At 47.1% G+C, this 16,320-nt stretch overlaps 1 protein-coding gene across 1 annotated transcript; it reads left to right on the top strand.

Moving 5' to 3' along the window:
- The first annotated feature begins 201 nt into the window (after positions 1 to 201).
- On the top strand, positions 202 to 7,248 carry LOC139060822 (uncharacterized). The gene is made up of 2 exons (XM_070540011.1): positions 202 to 247; positions 5,815 to 7,248. The coding sequence occupies exons 1-2, from the start codon at positions 233 to 235 to the stop codon at positions 6,925 to 6,927; spliced, it is 1,128 nt and encodes a 375-aa protein (XP_070396112.1). The 5' UTR covers positions 202 to 232; the 3' UTR covers positions 6,928 to 7,248.
- The last annotated feature ends 9,072 nt before the right edge of the window (positions 7,249 to 16,320 follow it).

Raw genomic sequence — 16,320 nt, 5'->3', positions numbered from 1 at the left:
AGGAGTAAACAGCGAAGGAAAAACGAACGAACGGCAAAGAAAGAGCCACGAAGAACGGGACCCCGCGTTGGAAGCGGCAAGAAATTATGAGATATTTAGGACGCGCGCCCTAACGACGCCGTTAGCGCGTGAGCGTGTGCCGCGGATAGTGGCTTTCGTATAAAAACCTTTCGCCAGACAGGTCGTCACTGTCAACGCGTCTTCGACAGCCCCCGGCATACGCGAGTTCGGTATGAGGCTGTTTTCGGTGAGTCGCCTCTCGCAGTTCTAGGAGTTGCAGCCCGCACGTTACAATGCATGATCTCGGCGATTGGCATACTTGCACTAATTCTGCCCTTTAGGGCGTCGGTTTGAATGTTTCCTGCTAGTCTGTTTAACGAAATCCAGCCTGCTTTCTAAACCCTGGCGCCAGTCCGAAGGGTTCTTGAAAAACAGAGGGTTGAATTAACTTGCGCATGTGACATAAACACGGCGTACCATTAAGCGCAAACTTACACTAGCATTCAATGTAATCAGTGCACAATTTGCCAAAGCCTTAGCCCACGGCGAGTCTGACACCGTCGACGCCGCGAGCTCGTTATCGATATGTTTTCTTGGGGATTTTTTCGGTACTTATTAGCTCGTATTCTTTGTTCTTGTGTCATTCTGGTGCTAAAATGCATTACGATGTATCAATGATATCAAGGAATATCATTTTTAGAAATGCCACATGCGGTCTTTTTCAACAGGTCGCTCTTCTGTGTTATTGTCGTAGTAGTTACTTCTGTGCACGTTATATGTTACAGTATTCACTTTTGGAATTTTTGGTAAATATATAGAGATAGCTGATGACATAATAAATTTATGTGCTCCGACAAGCTTATCCATGGTCAGAGCACAGAGGGCGCTATGCGTCGAAGTCCGCAAATAGTCTTAAGCTGCTATAATGGAAACTTTTATTCTACGAAACGAAACGACGCGACCTGGGATATTGCCGACTCGTTTAGTCAAGCTTGCCATCGTAAAACGCCATATGAAAATATGCACATAAGCAGCAACAAAGGACAAGTGCATTCAGAAGTTGGAAGATTAATAGGAGAGCAATTTTACTTATTTGGTGTGTTCGAGAAGAACTAGGTAACTCTAGGAGGCGCTGGTTAATCCTCTTAGATGTGAAAGACAGCTTAAAAGCAATGTTACAAGCAAATTAAAAAAAAACGGAGAAGAAGTCAAGGGTACTACTTCCTAAGTTCACAGATGTTCTCTGATAAGAAGCAAACGTGGTTTTGCATAAGCGTCACAACCTAAACAGATTTTCCATGTGCAGGAAAAGAAACGCAGTCTGTTGTCCCAACAGAAGCGTCACAACATGTCACTGCGAACACTTTCCATAAAACAAATCATGGAAGACGTGCCGATGAAACATGTCACATAATAAATGCACCCACGTAAACGTCACTACGAACGTGCAATCAAAAAGTTGAAGCCTGCAGTAGAGATTTAATAATGGGATAATATAATTCAAGGTTTATATGTTACATATAATTTGTTACCAGCACATTTAAGACAGCCCTAACTATGAATTGGGTAGTGCATTGTGGGCTGTTGTCTTGTTCTGGTGTCACCGACTATCACTTACATAGGACGTCAATTTTCTAAGAGAGAGATAAAAGTAAAGACAGGGAGATTAACCAGATGATGTATCCAGTTTATTGCCCTTTACGTGGGAAGGAGTACGAAACATGAGGAAACAGGGAAAAAAGAAAAGGAGACTAAACAACATACGATTATATGTGTGGCCAGTTTCACACAGTCTATCAACTCGCCACATATTCACACACAGTGTCAGTGTCATATACGCAGACACGCAACGTATGTGACGCTGACAGAAGTTACAATTTTTCACATAAGTTATCTTTATATAGCGCAGTAGCGTGTTTGTAGCCGCTCGCGCTGATGTCCGTATAATTTATTCGACTGTTGGCCATATCGGTGATATATGAGCACGCGTTGGTAAGGGTTGCCCCAAGCCATAGACGAGCTTGAAGGGCGCTTGCAGTCACGTCATGAGAGGATGGACGGGGACTTATTACATAATGCAAAAAACTATTTGAAATGTGTAAATTAATCAAATTCCTTACTGTCCTCCGGACATCTGGAACCAAGCATCATTCGCGAATTAATGGTATATATGTATGTATGAACGTTAAATGTTCTTTTTTTGTTGTTGTTGCTTCCTCTCCGCAGTAAGATCTCAGTTGGAACAGTAGTATAGTACATTATTTGTTTTAACACTCTGGAAGCGGTGTTGAAATGTTATAAAGCGATGAATTCACTAAAGGAAAGTATTATACTTTCCTTGTAAAAAAGAATTCAGCGGCGATTACAATCATACTCCCTATCGTGCATTTCGAGCGCAGCTGTTTAGGTGTTTTGAATTCACGATACATTGTGGCAAAGAATTTGATTCTGAACGACAGGGAGCCTCTGCTGGGGCAGCTAAACCAGCAGCGGCAGACGAAGCATTGCCACTGGTTGCGCCGTTCATTGTTCAGAAGCAAAGAGTGATCCCGGGAACGCGTGGCTCGCGCGGAGCCCATTCTGTGACTGCGGCGGCGGCGCCACAGGCGAAGTAGCGCATGCGCTGTGGGTCTGAAGCCCACGCCAGCGCTGTGTGTGCTGTGTTATGTGATCTCTCTCTCTACCCTTCCCCATTTTTCATCCCACCCATCCCGCTCCCACGTGTAGGGTAGCAAACCGGTTTAGCTAAACTGGTTCACTTCCCTGCCTTTCCTTCTCCACTTTTTCTTTCCTTCCTTCCTTCCTTCCTTGTTTCCGTGCTGGCCGCGCGGCTGGTCGCCACTGGCACTTCGTTTTCCTCCTCACCCTTTCGCCATACCCTCCTCCACTTTCCTCCTCATGTTTTCGCTGCACCATTCTCTCCGCTTTTCTTCTCGCTTAAGTTGCAACGAGGTCGTCGTTGAGTAGTGTGAAATGCGTGCATGCGCTATCACCGAATATCACCTCGCTAAAATCGTGTCGGAAGTGTTTTGCATAAGGTAACAGACGATTATATGAGATTTTTAGCTGTTCCTAACAGCGTCGGTAGCACCCAATGGCAACGACCCGAGTGATGTTGTCTCACCCACTGACGCACGTCGATCGGTGGGTGATGATAAACTTGTCGAAGCGGTAAAGCTACACTGGGGGCAAATAAAAGCTTGAGAAAGATTATGCGTACTAGTTTTGTCTGTTTCACGTTGTGCAAAAAAAAAGAACAAACTTTTTTTTTTAATGTATACCGTATATTCCACAATACTCATTTACTTCTGCTCTTTCGAGGCAAACCGAATAATTCATGGTCGCGCTCGTTCCGTCACCCGTTCACAGGTTGCTGCCAAGTCATTTCACGCTGTTTCTCTCGATTTTCTCTCGTCTTTTTGTGCGTGGTAGATCAAGCTCCGATGCAAAAAAGTCTCAAATGGCCCATTGAGCGAAAAAGCCGCCGGCGTCTGTATCAGCGAGAATACGGCACCTAACTTCCCATTGGCTCGCGCTTACTGGGTCGGGCAGCACGTACCGCTGTGGGAGTCCGAAGCATCTGCATCGTCGGTGGCCGGAGCCTCGGCAGTAGCGAAACATGCCCGTCCACGATTTTACACCGTAGACAAAGTAAGGGAGCGGAGGAGCGCAGTAGAACGAGCGATATGTTATTATTATTATTATTATTATTATTATTATTATTATTATTATTATTATTATTATTATTATTATTATTATTATTATTATTATTATTATTATTATTATTATTATTTCAATGCCCAACGCGCGCGGCTGACCTGCGTACCTAATAGGCTTAGGAACGTTGGAATCCCCATGGCATATGTTAGGAAAGCAGGAATTTATTGTGCAAACGACGTGGTGGAGGACCGGCGACGAACGTGTTTAGCGACATCAAGTTGTGAGCGCCACGCTAACTGCATGCGTGACGGACGAATGCGCATATTGTGACGAGAGTGGCTGGCACATATGAGCACCTCCGTGTTCGCCACTTGACACAAGCAGTTGGGAAGTTGCAGCTGACCGCAGGCACGTCAAGTATACTTTTCCGTCAAAATAATGCCTACTGCTTGAATATATTACGGCAAACACGCGAGTAATGAACACCTAAATTTTCATATTTTTCTTTCTTTACTTTTTTTTTAATGCAAGCTTATCTCGAACTTGAACGTGTGTGAGGCTGTAAGCAGCCAAGTGCTTCGGATATTGTTAGGGACACTTGTGATTCTTCAGTTGCCTAGTTTCCTTTTTCAATAATAAAAAAAAATGATCCACATACACAGATTTGTTTGAAGATAGTTATAATTTCAGATTCTGAAGTTTTACGCGCCAAAACTACAACCTGATTATGAGGCACGCTGTATATATTGGGGGACTCCAGATTATTTTAACCACATGTGGTTCTTTAACATGAACCCAGTGTACGGTACACGGGAGTCTTTGCATTTCACCCCTGTCAAAATGCATCCGCCGCGGTCGGGATTTCATCCCTTGACCTCGTGCTTAGCAGCGTAACGCCATAGCAGCTGATGATGAATTCTTGTAGCAAGATATATGGCTCAGCTACAGAGTCGCTGAAGGCTACTTTCTAGCCTTCAGCTACTGTGTTAAGTCCAGAAGGCTACAAAGTAGCCTTCTGGATCTCACAGGTGCGCACAACGCTATAGATTCACATATTGTATTTCGCACGTCTTTAAATTATCTTATCTGCCGCGGAATGCTATTCTTAGTCCACACCATGAGGACTTGGACTGCAAAGTGGCACTAACGTCGTGGTCCCTTTATACCCTGTGTCTCACGTAACTCGTGCCAATATATATATACATATACATATATAATAATAATATATGGGGTTTTACGTGCCAAAACCACTTTCTGATTATGAGGCACGCCGTAGTGGAGGACTCCGGAAATTTAGACCACCTGGGGTTCTTTAACGTGCACCTAAATCTAAGTACACGGGTGTTTTCGCATTTCGCCCCCATCGAAATGCGGCCGCCGGGGCCGGGATTCGATCCCGCGACCTCGTGCTCAGCAGCCTAACACCATAGCCACTGAGCAACCACGGCGGGTATATACATATATATACACACACACACACACACACATATATATATATATATATATATATATATATGCGTGTGTGTGTGTGTGTGTGTGTGTGTGTGTGTGGGCGCGTGCCACGTAGCTGCACAGAACCAAGATAATCTTGTTTGCCGTCGCTTGGAGCAAGTTAGTCTATTTATTGTATTTCATCTTATTACATAATCAGTTATTATAACGTAATCAACGTCTGAAATATATTCAGAGCAAAAGCCAGCGACATTTTATCGTGTTTTGCGGGCTTTCTTTCTGGCTTGGAAGAATATTTCATGTAGCTTGTATCGAGCAAAAGAAAGCTGGATCTGGCGTTTGTCAGGATGATCTGCAATGTTCTCATTAAGACTTTAGCTCTGAATATAATATTTTCGAAGTTTGTTAATTAATAATAACTCATTATGCAATGAAGCGAAACACAATAGACAGTCTGACTCGCTCCAAGCGAAGGCAGACAACATTACCTTGGTTCTGTCTAGCTACGCGGCACTTGCATATATATATATATATATATATAATTTTGGCACGAGTTACGTGTGACACACGGTATATACGCCTCGCTATAGTACATGCCGTAAATACCTCTGCTTACACTATTGTAATTATTCTGATATCTCATCCAACTTCCAGCCATTTGTAAAATGAAGCCCCATCTCTATTTCCCTCCCTGCTTTTTAGGAATTCCTGCTGCTGGCCTCGATTCTCGTTCGAGGCAGTCGCAGCCATCAGCCCGTCTTCCACGCTCCCCACGTCGTGAGCCTGGAGCCCATCGGCGCGGCCGCACCCGCCTGGCTTCATGGCAGTAATTACGCGCACACGCAGATACTGCCCTCGGGACCAAACTACGCGCTTCGGCGCATCTTCACCCACGGACCGCCGGTGATTCACTACCCGCACCAGGCACCAGCCATCGTCACCGTCCACAAAACTGGTGCAAGACCTCTTCTCTACAGTGGGTGGCAAGCGCCCATCGCGGCTTGCGTCAAGCCATCCACCATCGAGACGCACGTTCCGGCGCCCGTCTTCACAGCGCTGGCATTCAAGCACCCGGTGGCTACCACCAAGTTGTTCTACACGCATCACCCCCACCACGTGGTGACGGCATCCCATGCCCAGACGTACGTGCCTCCGGTTCCCATCGGGCGCGCCATCGTTACTAGTTACTTCAATGTACCCGGTTCGGGTGTTTCAGGCGCTCCCGCAGGCTTCCCGACGTTGGACACCAACGACCGCACCCCCACCTTTTCCAACGCCAATCCGCAAGCCGGTTCGGTGTCCATTGGTGACCGCAACGAAGATTACAGCCGCCGCGGCTGGATCAAACCTTCGGCACCAGTCTACAAGTCGCTTAGGGGTGTACGCGCCGAAGACAACAGAATTCGTGGCTGGACAGGACCGTCTGGCCCAGCGTACAAGCCGGGGAGAACGCCTCCTTTTGCCGGACTAAACGACCAGGAACAGTCATCCATGAGGGAGCACCCGAATTTCGAGACGCCTTCGAGACAAGTGCCGAGCTATCCTGTGCCTACAACGCTCGACGAGTCGTCGTCGTGGCCCGCATCCTTGCAAGACGATTCCCAACTGGCGCAATTCGGCTCCAGGGTGCCCCGCGGTGCGGCGAGAAGACGCGGTGAAGGAGTGAGCCCCGGCTTTGGAGACCGCGGAAAACTGCGTTGGCCCTTCGAAATCGACTTCGACGCCCTTAACAAGCAAGCAGCAGAGGAAGCAGAGGCCAGAAACAAAGCAGAAAAGGCAACCTCTGACAGGGACAGTGTCGAAAGTTCTGCGTAGTTGTTTTTGTTGTTCCAGTGCTGTAATTATCAGAGACGCTATAACGCGAACGAAGCAGGCGTGTAACATTGGCATATTACCGTGTCTCGTTTACTGTGGCAGCGAACGGAAAGAATGAGAATGCGTGGCGCAAAACATAAATGCAAACCCACTCGAATTAACCATGCGATTCAACCGCTTGAATTTCCGGACGCTTTCCCTATAGCTATCTTACGTGTAGTCCGTTACCGCTCCCTTTATCGGGCTTTGACGAGCCGATACAAACGTGAAGCTGAACCGGAGCCATCACTACCGTGATTACTATAGTAGGATACAACTTTAAAAAAATTACCGACGATTACGTTACTTCCTAATGCGAAATTTGAGCGCAGCAAATAAGCTGTTTCACCTTTTCGATAGATTGAGGCAAAGAAATCGAGCAACACATGTATGCGCTATCACAGAATTTTTTTTTATTTTTCACACGTATTCCTTTAACAAAGACTCCACTAACAGTTCTTGACAGTCATGAAGGAAGCTTTGTGGTCGGAGGACTTCCATCGGTCGTCTCGCTCATGGCTCAGAAAGAACTGGCAGATAATTTCGCAGTGGCGAACGGCAGCGGCAATTTCGGCTCGGGCGATGCACATATACAGATCCGCCGCCACCGATCTGGCTCTCTGATTGCCACCGCACAGGGCGAACGGCAGCGGCAATTTCGGCTCGGGCGGTGCACATATACAGATCCGCCGCCACCGATCTGGCTCTCTGATTGCCACCGCACAGGGGTTGCATTGGAGGAGGAGCGAAGAAAGGAATTAAGTTCGAGCCGGCGCTTTGACAACCGGAGACTCGCAGGAAGAGGGGGGAGGGGGGTGGCGTGTACACCCAGCGGCAAACGATGGGGGCAGAAGCGCGCGCAGCAAGCGGACAACACGGTAAAGGGAGGAGGGAAGAGATAGCAGCGACTGACTGATGCCGCTGACGCCGATAGTGAGTCAACCCCAGCTGCGGAGTTGGTTTCAGGGACAACGCCGCCGATGCCGACACAAACAATATGATACCCTTGCTTCCGCAGCGCTAAGAACCAGGTCTAGCCGTGGGAAGGTGGTCACGTATTCGTCGACGTGCCGGGGCCTACGTGAAATAACCGGCGCGTCGGCAACTGAAGAGCACCCTATCCGCCACACAAGAACAGGGGGGGAGGGGGACCCTTTCCTCCTCTTTCTGCATGGCGGCGACGGTGTTCTATGCAGTCACGTTATCTTGACTCTCTAGCGGCGTCAGCGGCATCCAGCGGTATCAGTCGGTCGCTGCTAGCGCTGGGGGGATGAAAGGGGGGCGGAGCTGGTTACGAGGCCGACGACAACGCCGACGACGACGCGAAACCCAGGAACGGACGCCAAAGAGCTGCGCTCTAAAAAAAAACAGCAGTTGGCAGCCAAGGCATATGGACTGCCCGGCGTTGTTACTTCGCCAACCAATCACAGAAGTAAACAGAGAAGTCGTCATGCGACCATTTCAAAATGGCGTCGTACTTGATACCTCTGGAGCGTCTGCTGTTCTTGAAGAGTCTTTTCATCGGGAGAAGCGATAAGGTGTGCAACAGACATAGGCAAAGTGTGTGGAGTCTGAGCCTTTCACTCTCCAAAAGTCCGCGGTACAGTTCATTTCACTGCTGACCCTGTTTTACTCATGAAACTTCACTGCCAACTGAAGTGAAACTTGACAATAAATAGTTACAGCGAAGCAAGCATTTTATTTCAGTTCAATAAAGAAGTAGGCTTTCACCGTTCCTTTATAATAGACGATAAAAACGCGTAAACTTACGCACTTATAATTTTATTTTTGTGCTTACCGCCTTATTTAGGTAACAGGGAAAGTTTGAAGTACGACCTATTTGCAGCATGGCGGAGGAACAGTGGCTGGCTGTTATAAGGGTGTGGGTGGGGTTTCACTGCGGACTTGAGTTGTATCCGACTATATATAAAAAAAAAACTTGGGCTGATCAACTAGGTATGTTACACGCAATACGCCCAGTCTCGCTTTGTGGTTCCTTTCTATACAGTTCACTGCCTGATAATATTATTCAACAATTGCTTAGTTACCCGCCGTGGTTGCTCAGTGGCTATGGTGTTAGGCTGCTGAGCACGAGGTCGCGGGATCGAATCCCGGCCACGGCGGCCGCATTTCGATGGGGGCGAAATGCGAAAACACCCGTGTACTTAGATTTAGGTGCACGTTAAAGAACCCCAGGTGGTCAAAATTTCCGGAGTCCCCCACTACGACATGCCTCATAATCAGAAAGTGGTTTTGGCACGTAAAACCCCATATATTATTATTATTGCTTAGTTGTATGAGATAATACGGTATTTGTATGTTCAGTTTAACGTTAAGAACTATCGTGTCAGTTATTGTATAAGTTGACGCTTGCCACTCAGGCATCGTACTTTGCCCCTTATTCATTTTATAAGAGAAGCCTATGAGCTCAGCGCGCAACAAAACTGGAGCTCATAACTGTAGATTTTGCAATAGCCCACCTCGTTAGTAAAAGAACAGACAGAACTACGAAATGCATGAAAAACGTCTTGCTCTTATCACTATAGGAACGCTGGATTGCACCAGCATGATAGATTATTCATAGCATTCCTACTGGTCTCAAGGTTTGCTCCATTCGTTTCCATGGGCACCGTACTTTACACTAACATTTTCTTGTATGTGTCAAATAAACAGTAAACTAATCCTGCCTTGTATAGAAACGAGAGCAAAAGGATGCCTAAAAATGCAAGGAGGCTTAACCAGAGGTAGCTGCTTCTGGAAGGATGAAAGTAAAAGTACGAAAAACTGCGCGGTCCTTCGAGGGAGGTCGGGGATGGGAAGAAAGTGTTGTAACTATGCCTCACTTTAATTTCACATCCATTTTTTCCCCTATGTATCCATTCCTGATAATAATCGCATCATCTTGCTTTCTGGCTGTTTCATCGGCTCAGAAGGCAATGAAGGCACTTTTGTGCTTTCTGAGAATGTATGGCTTGTGCGTGCGTCTTTGACTATGTAGCGTGATCCGTGCACATCTCTGTACCCCACTCTCTCTCCCGTCTTCCTTTCCCCCTCTCCCGTCCCCCAACGTAGGGTAGCCAACCAGACTCCCGACTGGTTAACATCCCTGCCTTCCTTTCATCTCTCTCTGAATGTTTTAAATCTATTTTCTACCATTATTTGCAGAAATTAAACGGTAATATCTATATACATTATCACCTACATAATTGATCTTTGCTGGTGATCTCCATCAACCTGTTTTCAGATTTTGTTTTCACCATCAATTTATGATTTTCAAGTTGGACGTTTAAGCAGTGGTTACGACTTCTCTGTACTTCAATGTAGCTTTGCTAAATAAATGAAATAAATACTCGTCGTCACTCGTGTTTCTTATTAAAAAAAAAAAAGATGTGACCACTTAGTGGTTCCTTCTTCTTAAGAGTTGAATTTCCATAAATGGTCTTCTCGGCACATTTATCTCGAATCCTGGCAATTAACATTTTCACTCGATGACTTGAGTGCACAAAAAAATTACGACTGAATAGGCATTGGTATTTCCTTGTTCTCACCTGGAATGCCATAGTCACAAAATGAGTGGAGATCTCTACTAATGGGGCATTGACTTAAACATTCCAAACACCCTAATCATCTTAGAAATTAACACATACGAATAGCCTCAGTGAACTTACCTGAAATCGACATCATAACACACATCAGTGGGTGAGATTTCTTGCCTTTCACCACAGTCTGCAGGTCTTCGTCGTTTCGGATGGAGACAACCTATCCAAGATGTACTCACATTCTTCCAGGGAGTTCCTCCTAACGTTTACATTCCTGTTGAACAAATTGATTTTGTAGGCACACACGAGGCATCTTCAATTCACATTACCCACAACAATCGATGATTAGGAATGCGTTCACCAACGACAGCAAGCAGCGCGAAACTTAGCTCCGCTGAAAAGATTATCTTGCTCTACGAAAAAAAAAAGTGCATTCTGGGGTTTTACGTGCCAAATCCACAATATCATTATGAGGAACACTGTAGTGATTCATTACGGATTAATTTTGACCAGCTGGTGTTCCTTGTCATGACCCAATACACGATACCCCTAGGGACGTTTTTGCATTTCACCCCTATCGAAATGCGGCCGTCGCGGCCGAAATTCGCTACACGTAGAGTGTGCTCGCGAAGACAGGGGATGAACTCGTCACACACTTGCCGTTCGTGAACCGGACGGCTGGTCTATGTATTACAAGCAAAGAAGTTGACGCCCGCACGAAGGCGCTCCTCGATTTTCTCGCAGAATGTCATCGCATCGGCGGAACCCTGTTGGTATGCAAAGGCGGAGTGACCCGTGACGCGATGCTGTCAGCTCTAAAGACTTCGTGGCTTCCTCACAGAGAACGTGATGTTTCGAGTCAACACGAGAAGTATTCTGCATTAGTTGCACCACGCTCTATCATGTTGCACAACCGTCAAGCATGCTTTACACTATTTTCGTGCAAGCAGATCAACATGCAAAAATATTGTTTGTTTAGGTTAGTAGAGGACTCTTTCTGTTCAACGCACTTTCATACTATACCGGAGACCACTCGGAAGACATTACTTTGACCGCGTAGCAATAAAAATATTGTTACATAAAAAAAAAAGAAAACGGAGGAACGCCTGCGAACATTTTATTGCGCCTTTGTACGCATACCCTTCCCCCACCCTCACTGCTCCTTTCTTTTTTTTTTCCTGGTGTGTTTAGCGCTCCAGCTACTTATTCGCTGAAGTACCAGCCAGCCTGAACTTCTCAACTTTCTTGTTTTAGTTTTAGATACATATGATGTGCTTACAGAACAAAGTATATTGAAAACGATGATCTAAGCAAAGGCTGTCGCCTGGTTTGTTCTTTAGCGCTAACTCTCATCGCTGGACGAACCTCGCCCGGAAAACGTGCTCGCTACCCATAGAAGGAGCAAAGAAAGAAAGGGTTACGCTGAACCGAATAACATGCAGGGGCGAGCTGTGTAACGTTGGAAGTAATTCAGTTCAATTAAAATTATCTTGTGAAGTTCAGCACAGCAGCACATGACTGCGTAATTTTGTTTGTCCCTCTAGTTTTTTCCGCCCTGCTATCAGACGACCCAGACCGCATTCTGAGCCAATCCTGCTAAATTAGTGCATGCATTAACGCGGCGCAGCGACCACCTCGTTTTCTGATAATGGCATCGAACGTATTTCGTGATTTGCTTAACACGTTGGGCAGCAATAAAAGTGGAATGTCTGCGGCCATCGCAGTGGGCGGCAGAACACACAGCGCGCGCTGGACAGACAAACACATGCAGTATTACAGCGCAGACGCAGTAGCTGAAGTCCAAGTGCTGCAGTTATCGTCGAAAAAGGGCCGACAAATCACTATGAGTGAGCCGCGACAAAGGAACACCAATGACGAATAACCAACACCGTACACACATGTATACACATTCACCACCATAGCAAACGATGCCAGGAGCAACCGACACTAAGTGTGGTGACGATGGCGACTCCGCTCGATTTAGCAGGAAATAGTTCCTGGAACATTCCATATATACCGTTCTACAAGCCTGCAGACACGCATTTCAAAAACTCGAACAGAACAGGTCGGTCGACAGCGCCAAGTTGCCTTCACGTAGCGAGCGCGCGCGTGGCGCGGCAGCGGAGTACCCCTCGGACGTCACACGCGAGAGGGCGCCACTCAAAGTTCTCGAGGCTAATAAAGTCTAAGAACAATAAGATCTCGGCCGCGCGCCATACGCAAAGGTGAGCCGAGAAGGATGGTGGCTTGATGCATGGCGTCTTCTCGCGCGCTCAACGGGGGCAGTGAGGAGATGACCGTGAGCGAGGGGGGGGGGGGGGGGGGGGAGGACAGGCTAGCGCACGTGTCCTATTAAACTCCGGCCGCGGCTGCACATGACGTGGCTGAGAGCGCCCATGCGGCCTATCTTGAAGGTCATCTGCGGTGGGTGCAAAGAATGGCGACCCGAGATGGCTGATGCCTTTGTGTGCGCTGTACTCGCGCGCCTTGTCTTTTGCGCCTTGCCTTTACTCATTCAAGAGTGCATAGATCTGTGTGGGCTGAATCCATGCTGATTTGTGCAAATAACACTGTGCTTTTTTAAAAAGTACTGCATACGTTTGCATAGTATATTTTCAAACAAGGTATTATTTACACTTAGAACCGATATTGCTCTGTATATAGAGATTCGTCCCATCTTTTTAGACGGGCACAACTTTTGCACCCTTTGGCACCTCATATTCACATCTATACCTGGCATCCAGAAGAAAGTAGACTTGTCATCGCTAGCTCTCAAAGGTCTTATCATGCTCCTCTTATATGGAAAATATAGGAGTACATGCTCATATACAGGATGTCCAACGCAGCTTGAGTCAAACATTAAATATATGCAAATGCCATGTAGCTGCACAGAACCAAGGCAGTGTTGTTTGTCGTGGCTTGGAGATACGCGGATGATTTTTTTTCATTCCGCCTAATGATGTAATTAGTTTTAAATAATTAATCATCTTCTCAAATATTCTAATTAGGTGAAAGTGTCAATGACAAAACTCTAGAGCAACATGAAAAACTCCCGATACAGCTTTCTGTTGCTCGATAAGCGCTACATAAAAGTTTTTTCCGATCGCAAAAGAAGCCCGCGAAAGCACGCAAAGTGCCTTGAGCGGCCCCTCGCGCGGCAATTTTGCATGTATTGGCAGGCTTCTCGCGCCAATTGTATCAAAGAGCTAGTTGGTGCTGGCTCGAATACATAGGATTAGAGCATAGGGCTGTGAGTGTGGAAAGAGAAACTATTGTACAGAGGCAGGCATGAGCCACTCGAGTGCATGTATTCTCGAAAATGAAAGTCTAAGACAAGAACAGTAAAATAACATTTGCTTTGCGCCAAGCACGTTTGTATTACGAAAGAAAGTGTTTGCATCAGGGCCAGCACTCAAGAATGTAAAGCTGGAACAGTTGGCAGTGGTTCATGATGTAGGAGAGAGAGAAACAGAGGGAAGGCAGGAAGGTAAACCAGAAAAAAAGTCTGGTTTGCTACCCTGATCAGGGGGAAAAGAAAAATTGATTTAAAGAGATAGGTATAGGGAGAAGTTGAGAAGCCGATTACCCTTTCGTGACGTAAGGTTGTGCAAAACACACGGGGACACAAGAAAATAAGGCACGTACGACTTGAGCGTAACTTTGAACTGGTATTTCAATTTAAACCCACTAATACAGGTGACGGAAACGACAGCGATTTGAGCGATCCCCTTTGAAACGGAATGGGGGTGCACTTTGTAGCACGCGTGCTTACGTTTGTTGTTTACGCTCAAGAGATGCTACGTTCAGCATTTCATTCGCTCCCATTTACACATAAAGGACACAGGACACATAAAGACTCATGACTAGCCCATATGTCCTCTGCCCAAGTTTCTACGCTTCGATTTGCTATAGCTTAACGCTAATTCGCCTAAAGCTGGGCCTTGCTTATTTATTATGGTCATTATTTCGTATTCTGGAAGTCCACTTCGTTCCGTTCCCAGCCTGCTCCTTTCGGTGTTGTGACCGCCCGAATTACACACGCAGGTCAAGTGCGCACTCTGGCGTCGCGCTACTATGCATGCGAGTGTTGCTTCGCACCGCGGGCACATGGCCGAATCGATACCATTCGGCCTGGTCCGCTCTGGTGCGATGACGCACGCTTGGTGCGTCAGCCACCGGGGCGAGTCGCACTTGACCTTCAGCTCGCCGCGGCCAGTTTACGCGACCTCCTGCAAGCGTTTCCTTTGGCGATTGCACTGCGAGCGTGAGCCTATCATGTCCGCGGACTGCACGAACGAACCGCGCATGCCAATGCACCAAGCGGAGACCTCCACCCACGCTCGGCCACGGGCCTCATCTCAAACGGGCTACGCTCCGGCGACCGCCACGTCCTGTGGCCGCCCCTGTCGCGGTACAGCCGTCGGTGGCCAACACGAAGGTGGAGTGGCGGTGCGACATTCAACTGACGTGCGCGTATCGCGGGAGGACTGTTTGTTTTGTCTCCCACAAATCGTCGCGCGAAAGACTTCCCGGCTACCCGGTAATCACAGAACGAATTAAAAGCACTGGTTAGAAAAGCTATCAGTTTTTAAGCGAACTTATTGGAATCGTGCGAATCAAACTATATTGTTAAATATGCCCGATTCCTTCTTTTTCACAAATTCGCAATCATCAGAGCAATAAACGGGGCTAGTTGGTTGAGATGCTTCGTGGTGTTTCGGGGGAAAAGCGAACTTCAGGCCCTAGAAGAAAGAAACAAAGACCGGTAGTTATCCCATGTATTCACAACATAGCGGCTCAAAAGATAGCTGGCAAACATGAGGTACCCGTCGCATTCTCCGCACCGCAAAAAACTGACAAGTTTGTGTAACAAGGTCAACGGTAAAAAAACTGATAGGAGAAGGTAAAAGACGCACCGTTGAACATGCGAAGAAGTTCGTTGGGTGTCAAGTTGAAGTCGTATACAGCATACCGCTAACATGTGAAAGGCAGTATATCAGACAAAGGTCAAGATGCATTAACGCCGGAATTAGAGAGCACAGAAACAATTGTAAGCAGGTAACCCGCCGCCGGAACCCTAGTCCCGCACTGTAATCGATGCTAATGTGCACCGGAATTTTCCAAAACAAAAATCGTTGATCGAATAAAAGAGGACAAGGAAAGAGTTATTTTCTAATCCGCAGGCTGTCAGGATTGGGGGCTCAATCACATCGCTCGTGATTCGTTGTCAAGACTGGAGTCCGGCATGAATTCGAAGGTAGCTGGCCCATGCCGTCGTCCAACATATCCACGCTGAGGACGTTTATGAAGGGAAGAACTGCTTCTCATCGAGAACGAGGAATATGGGTTTATTTACAGTATTTAAATCAGTCTAACATGACTGCTTGAGAAAAAGAGTGTCAGTCCAACATGACTGCACGAGAGAAGTGTATCAGTCTAACATGACTGCTCAAGAGAAGTGTGTCCAGCATTCGCACCACAGCAGTTTTTATACACTCGGTCCTCCCGCGATACAAGGTGACGCGAACGTTCGATTACTCATTGTCAACTTACCGCCGCCCCGCAGAACAGTTTACGCACACATAGGCGCACACATTCCGATGTCCGGCGCCGACGTCAGAGGGGCGCCGTTCCGGGAAGCAACAAAAAACCGCGGCAGCTCGTTCACATGTAGCAGATCAGGTCCGCGCTGGAGAGCTCGGGCACAATAGTTCGCCCGCCGAACTCGTTTCGTCACAACGGTGATGGGGCTGGAGGAATGGCGGCGGTGTCAGCACAAAGCCCGCTTCATCGAACGCATCCTAGCTGAAGCGAC

This window comes from Dermacentor albipictus, chromosome 1 (assembly GCF_038994185.2).
Source record: "Dermacentor albipictus isolate Rhodes 1998 colony chromosome 1, USDA_Dalb.pri_finalv2, whole genome shotgun sequence".
Taxonomy (NCBI): domain Eukaryota; kingdom Metazoa; phylum Arthropoda; class Arachnida; order Ixodida; family Ixodidae; genus Dermacentor; species Dermacentor albipictus.
This window is presented reverse-complemented; position numbering and strand designations above follow the sequence as displayed.